Raw genomic sequence first — 20,056 nt, forward strand, 5'->3', positions numbered from 1 at the left:
CAATGGTTTAACAAATGGGAAAAACCTGTTTCAGCATTAGAGATAATGTTTAATTGGCAAAAATTAAAAAAAATGGCTTATTTCGTTCAATAATCGCGTTTTTTGCAGTTTTTATGGAATGACTTGGTCAAAACATTTTTTCAGAGAAATGTGTTGTATGAACAGTTTGTAGACAACTAAATTTGCATTAAAAAATGTAAAAAGTTTTGGAATCGATTAAGTATTTATGAAATTATGATCAATCAAAGAAGAAATTTTTGGTAAAATGAGGAAAAAATTGGAGTAAACTAATTTTGATTGAAACTAGTTTTGGTTCTAGACAGATTTGATGTTCTACAGAGTATTTATATATTTTATTTTGAAGGATGTGATGCTAAAAGTTTCAAAATTGGTTGCAAAATAAAGTTATGTTTGCTTCACTGAAGGTCATTTTTATAACTTGAAGGTAAACTTTCATTGAACTACCTTTAAATGTTAATATTTTTGGCTCAAATTTTAAAGTTTCTCTTTTTGTGTGACTTGAATTCAGAAGAGCACACGAATTTTCAGTTTTGAGAGCTTTTGAAAAATGAGTCGCACCCTACTCCACAAGTATTCCGCGATAGTTTTGATGTTTTGAAATATTTCAACTTTTTACTATAAAATACAGTTTTTTTTTAAACCAAACCAACCCTATCTAGAATTTTCAAAAGTGCAAAAGTTGTCGAGTCTAGCGCACGACACTGAAGACTAGAGATGGGCGACTCACTCACGAATCATTCAAAAGAGTCGACTCTCGAAAATGAGTGAACGAGTCACGGTTCTTTTCAAAAGAGTCACGATTCACTAGCACCGCATATTTGGGAGGAGATTTACCAGGTACATCATTTTTGACTTGGATTTATGACAGTAAAATGCACCAGTCATGTGTAAATAATTTAACTAGTATTATGAAAAATGTTGTAATTAAAAAAACTCTTATATTTTTCGTTCCTCACGCGAGAAACATGATTGCAAAATGAGTCACTGAATCGATCAAAAGAGTCGATTCACTTTTGTGAGTGAGTCACTTATGATTCGTTCCCATGATTGCACCATTTTGCCCATCTCTACTGAAGACGGCCTTACAGTTCAGATGGAAGAAGAACTGAAGACACAGTTGAGGTCGAAATACACGCATCTGTCAAAGGATACAAACTCTAGTGGAATTAAATGGTATATTACAACCCTTTCGGTCTAACGGCATTTGGCCTGACAGCATTCGGTCTAACGACCAGCACCCGATGAAATCCTTGGACGAAATTTCTGAAGACGTTCTTGAAGGAACTTCTGATGGAATCATTGAAGGAACGCCTGATGAAATCCCAAGAAGAACTCCTGGAGAAACTTCTGATGGAATTGCTAGAGAAACTCCTGATGGAATCCCTAGATGAGTTCCAGGTGCAATCCCTGAAGGAACTCCAGATGAAATCTCTGGAGGAATTCCAGATGGAATTCTTGGAGGAGTTCCTGATGGAATCTCTAGGGGACAATCTGATGAAATCTTGAGAAGAGCTCTGGTGTATGGATGGAACCCTAAAGAAACTCCTGAACGAATCCTTCGTGGAATTCATGAATGAATTTTTCAAAGTACTCCTGATGAAATGCCTGGATGAACTCGGGTGGTTCAATTACCCAAGAATAACTCCTGATCCCTAGAGGCACTACTGATGGAACTTGGAGGAAGTTTTGATGGAGTTTTTGGTGGAATCTCTGGAGGAATTCCTGGTGGAAGCGTCACAATCACTTCTGATGGAAATTTTTGAAGTTCGCCTGATGGAATCCTTGGCACAATCTTTTTAGGAAACCCTAGAGAAACTCTTGATGAAGAAAAAAGAATCCCTTGAGGAGGTACTCCGGGTGGAATCCCATGAGGAATTTCAGGTGCACATTCGGAAGTAATTTCTAAAGGAATTCTTACAGGACTTCCTTGTTAAATCTCTGGACAACATCTTGATTAAATTTCTGGAGAAACGCCTGGTGGAATCAAAAAGGAGTTACCGATGAAATCCATTAAGGAATTTTGGAAGAATTCCAAGATGATTATCTGCAGGAATTCCCGGTGAATCCTTGTAAGATTTCATGGTACAATCCCAGAATGCATTTCTTGTCGAACTTTCGATGGAATCACAGGTAAAACTGCTGATGGATTCTCTGAAGATAGTTCTGGAAAAATTGCTTGAAAATTATTTAAAAATATCTGGTGAATATGCTAAAGATAACGAAAAAAGCAAAATTTATGTAAAAAAAAACAAGAGCGCACATTTGCTGGACCACTATGGTATCGACGCTGCGGAATTTCATGCATTTTGACTTGCCACCCATCTGCATTGGCAGTTCGTCGAAGCTTCAATTCGACATGCTGACGTCGATGCTCGTACAACATCCCTACAGACAGTACGATCAGTTCATCAAACATTTGGCTCCGCCCACCGGTGGTTTGAGCAAAATCAAACCCGTTTGATTTTTGGCGGCCGATTCGTCAACCGTCAAATCGGTTTCACAAACTGTCAAATTGGTTCGTCAAGCAGCATCACACACGGTCAAATCTGGCACCAACATGAGCATTAATCTGGGTTGGTCAAACCGTCTGAGCATCTGTGGACTGCATAACGACAATAATACATGATGTAATCACGCCCAGACACTTTGATCAGCGGCCAGATATCATACCGGTTCATGAGGGCGTTTGACTAAAAATGATGGCATCGACTTAACACTTTAAGATTTTCATAAAACTAGGACAGAACTTTCACAATACAACAACGGCTCTTAGCTTACCTAAACTAAAATGCCAACTTCAGGGTCATGTATAGTCGAGTCTAGTACTCGATACTGAAGACGGCTTTACAGATGAGGTTGAAATACGCGTTTCTGTCAGAAAATTGGAACAAAACGGTATAGTAATAAATTCGGCTTTGCTTTTCGGAAGTTTTCGGAGACACATAACAAAATTGATATAATTGCTTTATTCAACACTATCTATAATTATTCGTGCTAGATGCATACCGAAAAGTCATTAAATATTCATTTAACAATGCAGTATTCCGCATTGCTAACAACTATACAGTGGGACACAATGTCATCAGTCAGTAAATCAGTCCTAGTTGAGTCATGCCAGATATCACAAGCTTAAAATGCAAACCTTCAGAGATCAAGCAGGATGGACGCACATTTTTGGTCCGGAAAAGCCCAAATTCGTTCCAAATTATCCCCAGATGCGCAAATCACCAAAACCGAAACCAAAGGGATCAAAATGGTTCAGAATACCCTCCATTACGAAGGAACTCGCCGAGGAGTACTGTTCTCAAAGCAGCATCCACGGAATGAGCTACATCGGTTCACGGAGGAAATCTCTTCTGGAACGGCTCTGGTGGATTGCGGTATTTGTCCTCTCGATGTATGGTTGAGGTAAGCTGATTGAAAATGTCTACCAAAAGTGGAACAACAATCCAGTGATTGTGACCTTTGATGAACGACCACTCCCGGTGTGGGCACTGCCCTTTCCGGCTGTAACCATCTGTCCACAGGCGACGATACGCTCAAAGTTTATGAATTTTACTGAAGATTTCTTTCGGTTTGCAAACATTAGTGGACCCTGGGAACCGCTGGATCAAGATGGGTACATATTTCAGAATTGTTCCGTATAATAAGATTCTTCAAGTATTAACCTTTTTTCCAGAATCGATCGTTTAATGGCCGTGCTACAGATTTGTGACGAGTTCTTTCACGTCAAAAGCAAATATCTAAACATGTATCATCAAGTTTCACACGAGAACATTGTTCCAGTTTTGCAGAAATTATCTCCACTTGTCAATCAAACAATTCTCACGTGCAGAGTCAATGGCGTGCGGTGCAACGAGTTGTTCACCGAAACGATAACTGACGAAGGAATTTGCTTCACCTTCAATGGCTTCTCGTCGTACGACATGTTCAAGGATGGGGTTCTACATGACGAGTACCAATATCTGAACGAACCGAAAAACGTCACTAACTGGAGTATGGATGAAGGATACACAGTAGAGAACTCGCGTAAAGCATATCCCATTCGGGCACTTGGTTCGGGGTTTGCAGCTGGCTTGACTATGCGTTTGATGGCATTAGATAGCAACATAGAAGAACATTGTCGCGAGCAACAAGGATTCAAGGTTACGATTCACGCTCCAAACGAATACCCTCAGGTTTCGAAGAAGTTTTCCCTGGTGACTCATTCTCACGATGTGGCTCTGGCCGTGAGACCGATCATTATGCAAACATCCTTCGAGTTGAGAGATTACGATCCACAGCGGCGTAACTGCTACTTTCACTACGAGCGTCAACTGAAGTTCTTCGAAGTCTACACCCAGGCTAACTGTGAAGTAGAATGCGTCACCAACTATACATTGGAAGCGTGTGGATGCGTCAAGTTTTCTATGCCGCGGTCACCGGGAACCCGACTGTGTCAAACTTCGGAGATAATCTGTGTCATCAACGCGGAGTACAACATGCTGAAGCGCACGCTGGAGGAGAGTGGCGGTTCGGCGTGTGATTGTATTCCTTCGTGTATATCGATACAGTACGATGCAGAAATCACCCAGTCCAAGTGCGATTTCAAGAAGACTCTGGATCTACGGCTCGGACATGACAATCCAGCGATAAAGGAAGGCCTCAAGAGGTATAATATGGGTTGATTTTTGTAACCGGTATTTGATTTTGTATTTTTCCAGTCGACAAATATCCAAACTGGCCATTTACTTCAAGGAAGTGCAGTTCATTACTTCGAAACGTAGTGAACTGTTCGGACTGACGGACTTCGTAGCGAATTGTGGCGGAATATTGGGACTTTGTTTGGGAGTGAGTCTTTTTAGCTTAATAGAACTGCTGTACTTCTGCTTGGCGCGTCCAATGCTTCTGGTTCGTGATTCATTCAACAAAAAACGGAACATCAAGGTGGTAGAGGAGGCCAACGTAAGGCGTTTCTGAGGAACTTTTCGAATCGTTCCTATTATATTATGCTCAAATGCTTCGATAACGATGCTACTTTGTTACAATTTTTATCATTTTAGCTTTTTATTGCATTGCACAAAGCTAATGATCAAATATATGAAATGATTTTTGGTTCTAGGAATTAAGGTTAAAAAAAAACCTTCAATTATTCATTTCCTTTAAAATATATAGATCATGATTTCTGAAAAGAGATATTACCACGAGCCGAAACATTATTAGTTTTTTTTTTTCAATTCAGTTTCAATTGTCAAAGACCAAACAAGTCTTCAATGCATGGGTATTGGCGTTTTTGTGAGTATTAACATATTCAAATTCTTCAGGTATACCATTACCTAACTGATATCAAATTTCCAATATACTATGACCAAGAAAGCAGATACTGATTAATGGGGTAACATACATGTTGTATCCGCGTAGAACGAGCGATCGAGTGCGGAGTATATAAAAGAACGTTCGGACTTCGTTCAAACACATTGTGGTTGCTGCTCACCATTCACCACGGGTTGAACAGGTGAGGATGACTGTTGGCTAGTGACTGAGGATGGCCTAGGCGATCAGTAGCAGTAACGCCTGATGAGACAGGATCAACAGGCAAACTCGAATCAATCCTTGGGAATCACTTGAAGTTCCTTTTCCATGGATGAGCTAAGGTTTGAGCCCATGCTGGCCATGTGATCGACCATGGTAGGTCTTAAGAATATTGATGTGTAGTAACCCGCGACTTATGTTAGCTACGCAATCAGTTCCTTAGCTACGCCATTAACCTTAGAAACCTAAGCTTGTTGTTAGAAATAAATATTCATTAGTCTTCCATCCTTCGAACCAGAAGCACCTATTTTATTCAAGCTCTGCTAGAGGTTATGGGCCCAGACGGTAACCGGAAGAAGATCTCAAAAATTCAAGATGGCACCACCAACAGGAGCAAGTTCCGAATCTCAAGCTGGCGGCGAAAACGGCAGTCGACCCGAAGCAGGAAGCGTTCGAGTTACGACGGGGTCCGTGGCGATGCCGGCCATAGAGAAGTTGAAGGGACGCGAAAATTACTCCACCTGGGCATTCGCGATGCGGATGATATTGATTCGAGAGGGAAACTGGTGTGCCATCGAACCGGCGGAAGGTGAAGTTGTAGCTGCTGATGTCAAGATGCGTGCGCTGGCGACAATCTGTCTAAGTCTGGAGAGCTATAATTATTGCCTCGTCCAGGACGCGGTGGATGCAGCGGAAGCATGGAGGAAACTCGGTACAGCATTTCAAGACACCGGGTTGACACGGAAAATCGGCCTACTCCGGAAGTTGAGTAGCTCAAGCGTGGAGGAATACGTCAACGAGCTGATGAGCACCACCCACAAGCTTGCTTCGATTGGGTTCAAGGTGGACAACTCGTGGCTGGTGGCGTTGCTGCTGATGGGGCTACCAGAACATTACGAGCCCATGATTATGGGACTGGAGGCCTCCGGAGCAAATCTGATCTCGGATGCGGTGAAAGCGAAAATCCTTCAAGATGTGAAGTTCGAGAGGGGACCAACGAACAGCAACGATGAAGGTGCACTGTACACGCGAGGCATGAATTCGATCAAATTCAAGGGGCAAGCTAAGAAGAAACCCGAGAAGACGTGCTTCAACTGTGGCAAGCCAGGCCATTTTGCGTCGAAATGTCCGGACAAGTTGGTCAGCAAGACGAAATCGAAGTCGAGCGGGCTATGCAGTATTTTTGCGATCGGCGATGTTCAAGCAGACGCCTGGTACTTTGATTCAGGAGCGTTGTGTCACATGGCCAGACCGAACCTGGCTTTCATGAACGAAACAGCACTGCAGCACGCGGTGGGCACCGCGAACAATGGCAGCATGGAGGCCATGTCTAGAGGAACGGTTGCGTTGCAGATTCCGGATGGCACGATCGATGTTCACGGAGCTAAAAATTCCCAATTTGGCAACTAACCTGTTGTCGGTAAGTTCGATCTGCAAGAGAGGCCATACCATGAAATTCACTGCGGAGAAATGTGAAGTGCTGAATGAGGACGGTGAGCTGGTCGTTTCCGGCAAGGAAGAAGGCGGCCTGTACCGTTTGAATCAGTCGGAGCGAACGTTTCTGGCGAATGGAGTTCAGTTGTGGCATCGGTGTGTTTGGAAGGGAAACAATCACGAAGACCATTTCCCAAGAGCAAAACCAGCGCATCAGAACTGCTAGAGCTGGTGCATTCCGATCTCTGCGGACCAGTGGAGATTCCTGCCATGGGTGGCAGTCGATATTTTGTGATGTTTCTCGATGACGCAAGCAAGAGAGTGGCCGTTACTTCCTGAAGGCAAAAAGTGAAGCCCTGGCGGCGTTCAAGTTGTTTCGAGCGGAGGCGGAGCGGCAAACAGGTAAAAAGCTAAAAATCCTCAGGACAGACAATGGGCGTGAGTACATGAATAACGAATTCCGGAAGACACTGGAGAAAGATGGCATCCGTCATCAGAGGTCGTGTCCATACACTCTTGAACAGAACGGCACGACAGAGAGGATAAATAGAACCTTTGTGGAGAAGGCTAGATGTCTGCTGAACGATGCGCGCATGCAGAAAGAATTCTGAGCGGAGGCAATTTCGACGGCAGCATACCTGGTGAACCGATCATCGGCCAGGTCCATTGGGAACAAGACACCGGAAGAACTGTGGACTGGCAAGAGGCCCGATTTGCGGCACCTGAAGGTTTTCGGTACGAGTGTGATGGTCCATGTTCCCAAGGTAAAGCGTAGGAAGTTCGATCCGAAGGCGGTGAAGGGCGTTTTCGTAGGCTATTGCGAGGACACGAAGGGTTTCCGGGTTAACTCCCGGAGAGCCACAAGTTCGAGATCAGTCTTGACGTGGAAGCGGTTAACGAGGACGGGCAAGTTCTCCGAACCGAGAGTCCTCAAGAGGTTCGACCGGTGCAATTCATGGAGCTGTTAACTGAAGAGACCATTGTGCCCGTTGAATGTCCAGATATGAACGCCAACAATTCCGATGATGAGGAGGAAGGTGCAGCAATCAACAACACGCTGGAGACGTCTGGCGATGATTTTGAAGACGCCTGCAGCGACCACGCGCTCCCGCCGCAACAATTAAGACCAGTTGAAGAAAGTCAACAAAGGTTGAGGCGCAGCGGTCGGGAGCGCATTTGTCTAGGCAAGTATGATGATTTTGTAACTTACGGTACGTTTTCTGGTGAAGTTATTCCCCCCCAGCCGTCTGCTCCATCGATGCTTGCGGAGGACGTTCTACAGAGCTACGACGAGGTCATGCGGCGACCTGATCGTGATTGCTGGATCGCGGCGATGAAGCAAGAGATGGCGTCATTGAGCGAAAACCAGACCTGGACGTTATCGAATCTGCCAGAGGGACGCAAAGCCATCCGAAACAAGTGGGTTTTTGCTATCAAGCGAGGACCTGATGGAAGCCTGGAGCGATATAAAGCACGGCTTGTCGTGAAAGGGTGTTCTCAGAAGCCTGGAGTGGACTACGAGGAAGTCTACGCCCCCGTAGTACGCTATTCGACCATTTGGACCTGATGGCGGTGGCAACGAAGTTCGACTTGGATGTGGACCAGATGGACGTGGTTACCGCATTCTTGCAAGGTGAGCTGGGTGACGAGCAGATTTTCATGGTCCAGCCCGAAGGATTCGCGGTTCCAAATGGCAAGGTCTGCAAGCTGAACAAGGCTTTATACGGTCTGAAGCAATCGAGCCGAGTATGGAATGCGAGGCTGGGCGAGGTGCTGCGAGAATTCGGCCTGCAAAGATCGCGGGTAGACACCTGCCTGTACTGGATGCTGGATGGAGAGAAAATGCTTTTCTTGACGATATACGTAGACGACCAGTTGATATTCACAAACGACCGACGATTGAAGAAGAGGCTAAAGGATTTTTTGATGCAGCGATTTAAAATGAAGGACTTGGGTGAAGCCACACACTGCCTTGGCATTCGGATCCAGCGGGTTCGACGTGAAGGCAAGCTTTCGTTGGACCAACAGGCGTATATTGAGTTCGTTCGTCGTTTTGGAACGACGAATGCAAATCCTGTAGCAGCTCCGGCGGATCCGAGCGGTAGACTGGAAAAGTCGATGGCCCCGAAGACTGAAAGAGAGAAAATGGAGATGAGAGATGTGCCTTACAAAGAAGCAGTAGGATGTTTGTCGTTCGTGGCCCAGACAACTGGACCCGACATTGCGTTTGCTGTGAATGCGGTAAGCCAATTTTCATCGAACCCTGGCAGGCAGCATTGGGAAGCTGTTAAGCGTATTATCTGATACCTGAAAGGCACGGCTACGAAGAAATTACAGTACAAGAGGGACGAGAATGGACAACTGGTCGGATATAGCGATGCCGATTGGGGAGGAGATCCAGATAGCCGCAGATCGACAACCGGCTACGTCTTTACGATGCCAGCACCCTGCATCGTAAAGACGTAGCCGGTTGTCGATCTGCGGCCATAGCCTGGAATGTGAAGAAACAGCCGACCGTAGCACTTTCGTCATGCGAGGCGGAGTATATGGCGCTCTCCCGGAGCATTCAAGAAGCCATGTGGTGGAGCAATCTTCGGTCGGAATCAACCGACGTTGGACCGGTTCCGATGTTCTGCGACAACCAGTCAGCAATCAGCATCGCAGGCAACGGATCCTATAATCCCAGGACGAAGCATGTTAGCATCCACTATCATTTCGTGCACGAGAGTTTGGAGAATGGCGTGGTCAAACTTGGCTACACGCCCACTTCGAGCCAACCGGCAGATGGATTCACCAAACCAGCAGAAGTTTTGCCATTTTATACGCGTCGCAGATTAGGGAGGAGTGATGTGTAGTAACCCGCGACTTATGTTAGCTACGCAATCAGATCCTTAGCTACGCCATTAATCTTAGAAACCTAAGCTTGTTATCTATATAAATAAAAATGGGATGGTGTTTGTATGTCACGAAATGTCTTGAGAACGAGCTATCGGATATTGAAAATTCTTCCATAGTTACGTTCCTTAAGTGTTCCGACGTGTTTGTGTACATAAAAAGCTAAGGATATTGAACGGGAAAGTCAGAAAAACGGGAGTGAAAAAAACAGTAATTTTGTACGGAACGTTTGATGACGTTTTACAACAGCCTACTTGATGGCAAGACGAAGTTTGTCGGGACCACTAGTTAGAAATAAATATTCATTAGTCTTCCAACCTTCGAACCAGAAGCACCTATTTTATTCAAGCTCTGCTTCTTCTTCTTCTTGCTGGCGTTACGTCCCCACTGGGACAGAGCCTGCTTCTCAGCTTAGTGTTCTTATGAGCACTTCCACAGTTATTAACTGAGAGCTTACTATGCCAATGGCCATTTTTGCATGCGTATATCGTGTGGCAGGTACGAAGATACTCTATGCCCTGGGAAGTCGAGAAAATTTCCAACACGAAAAGATCCTCGACCGGTGGGATTTGAACCCACGACCCTCAGCTTGGTCTTGCTGAATAGCTGCGCGTTTACCGCTACGGCTATCTGGGCCCCAGAAGCTCTGCTAGAAATATTAATAAGTTCGACGTCTTGCTGGGACTTCGTGCAATGCAGAGCTTTCAGTTTCTGTTTGAACGTCTGAACGTATCGTCCAACCTAGTCGTTCTTCGCTGGGTGGTAAGTGGCGTCCATCTTATGGAGTATACCGTTTAGCTTCAAAAATCCTTGGAACAGTTCCGCCGTTAGTTGTGTTCCATGATCGCTCAAAAATACCTAAGATATCCCGAACCGACTAAAGATCTCTCGACACATTTTCTCAGTGCTACCAGCGGTGATGAAATCACAGACTAGGATTTCAGGCCATTTTGTGTACGCATCGACCATTATGAAGAAGTAGCTGCCTAGGAAAGGCCCATTAAAATCGGCATGAACTATTTGAAAGGCTTCAGTTGCAGGCTCCCAAGGATGTGGTAAAACCTTCACGAATTTATAGTCTCGATGTCGTGTTCTATTATCATCCACCAACAGAAACCTCTTGCTAGCGATTTGTACGCGTAACTCCGAACTGTGTTGAGTGAAGCTTTCTCTTTCGATCTTCATTTTCGAACGCGTAATTATTCACTAGTACACAATAGATTTAACATGCCGATTTGAATTTGTGGTGAAATCAATCATTTTACTTGCTCAAAATTGACGCGCTCATAAAATAGATAATAATTTTATATTGAATAACACATGATACTTAGATTGTTGAGATATTATTCCATTAGAACTGACACAAAAAATGGAAACTGACACTGTTACTCAAATCAGCAGTGTTTTTGTTTTTAATTTAATTGTTTGTTAAGATTGTGATTCCAAAATCACGTTATTTCGTGTCCCACAGTTGGATTTTCTGGGTTGCCTATCATAAATCGCCATTTTATGTCATCTTGCTGCAGAAACACTTCCGAATAACTGTTTGAGGGCAGCCAATCTAAAATGATGAAAACTATTAAAAAGCTGTTAGAGAGGCTGCAAATTGTAAATTCAACAATTTTAATTAATCACTGGAAAAATATCTATGAAAACAATAACTAGTCATAAAATGGTAAAGTTCTTATATCAAAATTCACAAAAAGTATGAAATTTTTTGACATGTAGTGTTGACCACTGTCAGCAAGTTACTCGTTTGTTACACATTAGTTACCCAGAAATCTTATGTTATTTTGAAACTGATGGGTAACTATGCTGAAACTGCCTATAAATTACACTGCTGTCAATAGGGGAAGGGGTATTAAAATGAACACCTAAACGATATCGGAAAAACGATGAATTTGCGATAAATCATCAAATAATGTGCAAAAATCTCCTAAGCCAATTGACTGGAACCTTACAAAAGTATGAAAATTAAATGCTCCATCCAAGAAAGCACATGGTTTGTGACGTGCTCAAATTGCTCAAATAGCTCGAAAGAAGGCAAATTCAAGCGTGTGCTGTAATAATTGCGCAAGTCGCATGATCGATTTCTCTTCATCGATCCTCTCTTCTGTGAATGAAGGTGACAAGATGCGGGTTTGTCAACAATTTTTCACTACAAGACGCTAGGAAGTACTGCAATCTTGCATCCTGAGGTGAAACAACGAATTGAATTTAGAAATTGACTAATTTGTGCCAATATTAGGGACTGAGGGTAATATGCCCATGATAAGGAAAATAGCGATTTAGATGTGAAAAACATGCTTTTTTTATTATAATCGGATATACAAATATGTTCTCTATCAAATAGTAGAAACAACATCCATCCATTTAAGTATTTCTAGGGTTAATAAATCAATTAAAACAATGCGTGCTTATGGGTCATCCATAAACCACGTAGTCATTTATTGGGGGAGGGGAGAGATTCTGCCCAATGACCACGGTCCATACAAATTGTAAATTTTGTGAATGGACAAATGACTAGGGCAAACGCTCCCTTAGTGGAGGTAGCTCCAATAGTGGAGGTAGTGTGTTTTGACATGTTTCGCACTAATTTATGGCTATGTGATATTTTTCTATGATGTACGATGCGAAAATGATATAAGTTATCGAAAAATATTCATGAAATTTAACCGTTAAAGTATTTAAAACAATTATTTTGCTTAACATTTTTGCTCCTTTGCACCTATAGTGGTGCATCAGTACCCATAGTGGAGGGTCCCATAAGAAATCAATGGATTGCGCCACTAAAGGAACCATTCTTAAAACATACCTCCACTAAAGGAACAGTGTTCCTATTATTGGTGCAAGGCTTTTTACAGGGAAATTTTAAATGAATCGTGATTTTTATACATTTGAATGATAGAAGGATTTGAAATCTATCGACTGATACGTTAAAATCATATATTTGATGATTTTAACACTGCGTTTTAGCAGTTTTCCCTTAGGTGCACCACTAATGGTACATTTGCCCTACTAGGGGAAAGGTGGGTCTAAAATTGGGAAAAAATAACCGCGTTGTTAATGGTAGCCCCTTGTGCATTTCTGTGCTGTCACTTCAATAGGGCCTAACTAACATGAGTGATTTCTCTTCATCGATTCTGCATATATAATGCATACCTACAGGCGTTTGTTCTGATGTTATTATTCAATAATAAATACATGCTGATGCGAAAAATTTACATTTGTAAGGTTCTAATTGGCGCGTTACTTCAGCGTGGCATTACGTTTGGTAGAGTTTGAATTCAACACAGGGTTGCCATTATGCCAGATTAATCTGGCACTGCAAGATTTTTAATCGACGAAAAGACAAAAAGACAAACTACTCATTTTGCAAGACTTTTTCAAATTCAGCCAGACTTTACAGACCGACGCGTAGCCATAACTCAGTTCAATAACGCAGGCTTTAGAATTTTTCTCATAATCGGTTACGCGCTTTTCAAAACAATTGCTTGATGAGAGCCTGTTGTGTAAAAATGAAGCAAATTGATTCATTCGTTTTTGAGTAATGAGTATTCATGTATTTGGTTCCACTCTGGCCGTAAATAGATCTTGAAAAACTTCGAAAAACATCATTTTGTAATTTTAAGTTTTTTTTAAAGATAAATCAACCGATATTTAAGATATTTTTTGAGTGAAACTCCTTACAACCTGACATTGTTTTACCCATGTGTTTTGTTTGATAAATTGAGTAAAAACAAAATGATGGACAAAGCAGTTTTAAATGGTGAATGTCCCTCCCCCAAGGAATTTCGGAATATTTTTGAAACCAATATATTTACAGATTTCAAAAACAAGATTTTTCTATAACTGGTGAAAAAAAATTATCGAGAAACAAATAAATATCATCGTGGATAAAATGTTGTTTTGTGGTAGAAGAATGATTACTATGCGATGGTATTTTAGCATTTAAGGCGAAGTAGGCCATCATTGAAATTTGTACGCGTCGTTGATGATTGTTGCTAATCCATCTAACGATTTCGAATCAAAGAAAATCAGTTGATTTGGCACTGACACAGCTGAAAAAGTATCAGCATACTTTATGCATGTTAGCGCGTACAGTGATACTTTTTCAAGTCAATATAAACTATCAAGATTGAGTTTTCTCACTTCAAAATGCAAGCTGAAAAGTCATCATTGTTGCCAAAACGAATGACGGGCTACTTAGCCTTAAATCTTATTTCACCAAGACACTTCTGATCATTGAAAAATGACGGTAGTAGTTTAAACTATGTCCAGATCAACTCTACTAGAGTGCAGTTCTCATTCAAAAATTTTATATAGAATTTTGAAAACAGGCATGGTGAAACTTTCTCACGGATTCATAAATAAACGGACTGATAAATACCTAAGCTGGAATACTAGAATGTTTTTCAATACAGCCATAAACATTTAAAAATGCCATGTTTCAGTGGGGCCCAGATAGCCGTAGCGGTAAACGCGCAGCTATTCAGCATGACCATGCTGAGAGTCGTGGGTTCGAATCCCACTGGTCGAGGATCTTTTCGTGAAGGAAATTTTCTCGATTCCCAGGGCATAGAGTATCTTCGTACCTGCCACACGATATACACATGCAAAAATGGTCAATCGGCAAAGAAAGCTCTCAGTTAATAAGTGCTGATAAGAACACTAATCTGAGAAGCAGGCTTTGTCCCAGTTGGGACGTAATTCCAGAAAGAATAATAAGAAGAAGATGTTTCAGTGCTGAAGTGAATTTAGAATATTTTTTCTAAGATGTATATTTTTTCGCTACCGTCGAAATTCGAGTCTGGTATTTAGTATACTTGCACAATGGTGTCTGCCAGACTTTGCAAGACATTTTATTCTGAACTCGCCAGACATTTTCAAAAATCTAGTGGCAACCCTGATTCAACAGCTGTTTTGGTGTTATGCAATAGGGGGGTTTGCTCTCACGAGTTGATTAAAGTTTAGGTCCTTCGATAAGATTTTCAAGGACAAATTAAACATATTTATTGCACGTAATACAAACTATGACAGTGCATTTTCTACAAAGAAGACAGCCACTGACTGCTGTCGTCTAAAAGTAATTAAGCTTCACAAAACACAATCATTTACGGGATTGACTGTTTAACGAGAAACTTGCGACGATCGACGCGCCACAATAATTCGTGGACGGAGGGTATTAGAACTAAGTTGGAGATGTTGATTTCGAAATTTTGAAGTAAACATCACCTCCAAACACTAGCGATTTTGCGGTGGAATGTTGACTTGACGTTTGATTACGAATTGTATAGAGGATCCAAACACTTTAACGTTAAAGGATCCGTCATCGTAATCATCGAAACTTCAACACCCATTTTTCTGTTCAAAACTGAAATTTACTCGTCGAAAATGTGTTCACTGTGTTTCGGTTGGAGAATAAAATACGGTGAACACATGAATATATTCATGATTTTGAACGAAAAAACAGCTTTTGAAAATTATCGAGTTGATGACGGATCCTGCCCCCTTAAACGAATTCTCGTCATTCCGTGTCATCGGCTCAAAGATTGGCGTTCCCCACAAAAGTAGTAAAGAGGACATTACAAATGTAAGTCGATGTTCTGTGACATGTCTACTCGCAGAAATTGTCCTTCATTTATTCATTTGTTTATTAATTATAACTAGTTCTATCGCACAACATCAACAATAGATATGTTAATTGACGCAACGACACGAATTAAGACTAAGACATCTAAATTTTCACCTACTTTCATCGCCATTAAAATATTATGGAAATGTTCATTTTATGTTGGTGGTAAAACACACGAGCAAAACAAACAATTTTGAATTTTTTGATCACAGTCCTAAAAAACATCTATGAATGATTATAGTCCCTTCGAAAACAGTTCTAAATGTTTCTGCTTCGACATCACATCATTACGATATTCATCTACATCTTCGTGCCTAAAATTAGGCTGATACAAATATTAAATTTCTTTTATGTCCGAGACCACTTGGAAGGTACGAGGGGGGGGATAAAAATAAATAAGGAACAAAAAAATGAAAATGAAAGAAAAAGTTATTTTTCGATTTTTTTATTTTAAACGATAATTGTGAAACTTTTTTCAAACGTCATCTGGATCATTATTTTACTTGTTTTTTACTTTAAAAATTGATAAAAACCTAACTAATGTCAAAAAAATGATGAATCTTTTTTTTTCTCCCCTTCAAAATTTTCGGATTTTTGAAGGGGGGGGTGACATAAAAGAAAATTAATATTTGTATCAGCCTTACAGCAGTTTTAATTTCTGAACGTGGTTCTGACTTCAATTTATCTCCGTATCAACAAAAACACTTTTATTTATGCTCTAAATCATCCGTGCGTAAAAAAATTATTGAAATTTGTTGTTCATGCGTAACAAGTTTGGTGTTCATTTTACCATCCTGTTCATTTTTCACCCCTTCCCCTATGACAAATAGTAAACAAACTTCATGCTGCTACACACATGTGACTTAGCAATCTGTAGGGGAACTGTGGGTAAAATGAATAGGGGGGGTAAAATGAACAGGTTTGTGTTTTACGGTAATTATGCTATAAATCTATGCAAAACCTAGCACCATCCTTAATCCTCAGACTAAGAAACTATTTCGACAACTATAGCGTGATCGAGAACTGTCAAAAGCTGGAAAAGTAAACAAAAACAAAGTACGCCTCTCCGTTTTCTCATATGATGTAAATTTTCACTAGCGGAATTTTAAGGTTTTTATGACTAAAATCATCGATAATCTATTGAACCGCGCAACACATCATATCTTCAAGGTATTTATGATAAGTAGACGGAAATTTAAAGTACTTTTATCTTTTAATTTCTTAGAACAAATGATTTGAATAAGTTGATTTTTTGGGAGTAAAATGAACCATTCGAGATTGGGGTAATATGAACACCATGGCAGGGCGAATACTACCGGATTTTATTTCAGATGCCGAGAGTTTTCCGGAGAAAATACAAAGACAGACATGGACCGCCATCCAAATGGTCGCAGCTAAACGTTTCATCGATTCCGGAATGTCTGTGAGATATGCATTGATCATGTACCAGATGCCGAGAAACATGCCGCAACCCGTTCAATTTGAATGATGTTCATGTTACCCCCACTGCATGTTCATTTTACCCCCAGTATATGTTTATATTACCCCCATTACATGTTCATTTTACCCACATGTTTAGAACATTGACTCTGTGGAAAGAAATTTTCAAAATTATAATGATGTTGATAAAATTGTATTTTCATCTCAATATTTCAACTTGTTACAATGCATAAACATCCTTCTTCAATTCTAAGCTATTTAAAAAGAATCTGACAGCTTCATAAGCAAGAAAACATGAAAATTGCTTAGGGTGTTCATTTTACCCCCATTTACCTATGTAACCTAGCGTGTTATTTGTTTCTTTGAAACCACAGATTCAATTTCAATTCATTTTGACAGCTCTGGGTTAAGTTACATGCAAGTAAAAATGCAACACCTATGTAATGTAACCAAAGCGTAAGTTACAATGTAATAGTTTAGTAACCAAAATTGACAATCATCAATAATCATCAATAAGGTATGCTACAAATTATCTGAAATGCAATGTAATTTGTTTTATTTTTCTAAAATATTGCATTTGTTACCAGTGCTACTTGGGATTGTCTACCTGCATATACTTTTGTTGTTTACGGGTCAGTGTTTGCGATGCAAACTGTATTGGCCGTTCTGAACCATCTGAATACACGTGGCTCAATAGGGGGCCTACACCGTGGGGTTAAGCATTCGTAGCAAAAACTTACGGTAACTCGGACGTATAATGTAACAAACACCTTTCCGACTGCATCTGCTGCTTGAACGCATTGAACGAACGATAAAATTCCTTAGTCCATTTTAACTCAACCGCTTCCTTCAGTAATTTGTTCAACGGATAAAGCATGGTACTCAAATTGTCGAAAAAGTGGCCCTAGTAATTGATGAATCCTACAAAAGATCGTTTTTTATCCTTATTCTGAGGAGCCAGCATTTCCTGCATCCATCTTTTGGAACTTCGTGAACTCCTCCTCGATCCAGCAGGTATCCGCGGTATTCAATACGGTCGACGAAAAATTCGCCTTGATGTTCATTGGCTCTGATATAGTAGTTATCCAGCCAACGTAGCACCATCTCTATTAAAGCCAGATGAATCGCATCAGTTGATCCCGTGATTTTGATATCGTCTAAAAACACGGTAGCACCTTTGATTCCTTGGAGGATTTTCTCGATTTGGCGTTGCCATATAGCAGGAGCAAACGAAAGTCCGTACTTTTCACGATGGAGTCGGTAGAGCCCGCGATGCGTATTCAGTGTTGGAATCTCTCGATCTTCGGAAAAGACGAAAACAACTCGTCGACTGTTAGAAGTGGGTGGCGATCCAACTTTAGGTTTGGGTTAACCGTCTGTTTGTAATCCCCGAAAATCCTTACTCGATTGTGTGACTTCCTAATCTGAACAATAGGAAAAAACAGAATTCCAATCGACCGCAAGAACCTTCAGGCTTCAGCCACTTACATCCCAGTAGAGGGTGCTTCCCAGAATCAGCAACGTAAAGCGGCAGACGTGCTTCCAATCCTTTGATTTCCACACACTTGACGTGGACATGATTCACATTAATGTTTTGCAGTTTTATCCCACGAAGGTATTGAATTTAGCACTGGGAATTGATAATACTGACCGAACTACCTGTATCGACTTCAAAGCGCATCTCGACACCGCATACCTTCAGCGGCAGCCACAATTTCACATCCATCGTACGTGAATCTACTTTACAAATCTTCCAAACAACAGCATTTGCACCAGAAGTAGCATCGGAACCGGAATCATCACGTCGTTTGACTAACTTGTCTTCACAGTACCCGGCTTTGTACCTTGCCGGCTGTAATCCCCTTTACTCGCAGCAGTTTTTTTTCGTTCAGACACGCTCAAGATGCTCTTTGATTTTACAAAAAGAGCACACTGTGTTTTGGTGCTGATACTCCTTAGCCAGGTGTGATTTATCGCCGCAGCGATAACAGTATATTTCGCCAAAGGATCGATCGGCTACCTGCCTAAAGCTTCATGCACGTAGGAATATTCACAAGCATAGCTGAAGACATTTAAATAGAGATATAAAAAATGTGGGCAAGATTATTCAGCTTCACGAATTCCAGTTATCAGAATCATGTGCTTCAATATCAAACGCTTGTCTCCGGAAGCATACCCTGCCAGCAGCTATATGAAAAGTTTTAAGGAACCATCTCTTCTGGATATGTCAATATCTTGTGGAATCCTATCGACGTAGCTGTGACCACAAAGGCGCGGTCATTTGATTGTCTTTGGTCAACGACGAATACCCAACGACAACTGGTTCAATGAAGAGTGCCAAAGAGGGACAGGCGTGAAGAAGCCGCAATGAGTGGTATGGTGAGGGCTCAGCCAGTGATGGAAAGTGGCGAACATGTCTGCTGAACCGGAACAAAAACAAAATCGCAAGCTTCGGAGTGCTGATATACTCGCATCCGTCGTGCTCGTTAGTAAACGAAGCTAAAGTGATTCGTGAACGTGTTCGGAGCAGAGTCAATTTCTGCACATCCAAAAGCAATGTCACGATGGTAACTTTTATTTTGATTAAATATAAAGCATTGAAACATACATCTTTTACTCTTTTCCAATGAAAATGCTGTGGCCCTATTTCCATATTTGTCCGGAAAAATCGAAGGTACACAACAAATGAAAACTAGCGATTTTATTCAAGCTTGCCTTGATTGTCGTTGGCGAGCTGAAGTTATCTAGCAGTTTAAAAAAAATCGTTGATTCACATTTCGTGTGTTGTATCTGTGCCTCCCTCCCAGGTTCTTACTGTCGCCAGCAAAACTTAAACATTACCTTTCTGTTTATCGGTTTCCGGCGCGATGTAGCCCATCTATGCGACAATGTTCGACTAAATGCGATTCCCCAGGCAACCAGAAATCGCATGAAATTTCACGTTACAACTCGTTTATTCATACTGATTACATCAAACTCGCAAAACACCGTGGATAAACTCGTCAGATTGATGAGTTTCCTCGCATAAAACACTTCTTTTCAGAGTTTATTTGTACATTTTTTTTCGTCTCGTACACTCGTACAAAGTAAGTCGAATCAATCCGTAGCAACTGTCAAATC

At 41.3% G+C, this 20,056-nt stretch overlaps 1 protein-coding gene across 1 annotated transcript; it reads left to right on the forward strand.

The window, feature by feature from the left end:
* The first annotated feature begins 3,274 nt into the window (after positions 1–3,274).
* Positions 3,275–4,992, forward strand: LOC5563696 (pickpocket protein 28). The gene is made up of 3 exons (XM_021850902.1): positions 3,275–3,429; positions 3,701–4,672; positions 4,725–4,992. Exons 1-3 carry the CDS (start codon positions 3,275–3,277, stop codon positions 4,978–4,980), a joined length of 1,383 nt encoding a protein of 460 aa, XP_021706594.1. The 3' UTR covers positions 4,981–4,992.
* The last annotated feature ends 15,064 nt before the right edge of the window (positions 4,993–20,056 follow it).

Source organism: Aedes aegypti, chromosome 3 (assembly GCF_002204515.2).
Source record: "Aedes aegypti strain LVP_AGWG chromosome 3, AaegL5.0 Primary Assembly, whole genome shotgun sequence".
Classification (NCBI taxonomy): Eukaryota; Metazoa; Arthropoda; class Insecta; order Diptera; family Culicidae; genus Aedes; species Aedes aegypti.

What these genes read in the sequence shown, in the direction of transcription:
- LOC5563696 (XM_021850902.1), top strand. Translation starts at nt 3,275, where the DNA reads ATGGTTCAGAATACCCTCCATTACGAAGGAACTCGCCGAGGAGTACTG. An exon ending in CCTCTCGATGTATGGTTGAG is followed by an intron (nt 3,430 to 3,700) that starts GTAAGCTGATTG and finishes CCTTTTTTCCAG; the next exon opens with AATCGATCGTTTAATGGCCG. An exon ending in ATAAAGGAAGGCCTCAAGAG is followed by an intron (nt 4,673 to 4,724) that starts GTATAATATGGG and finishes GTATTTTTCCAG; the next exon opens with TCGACAAATATCCAAACTGG.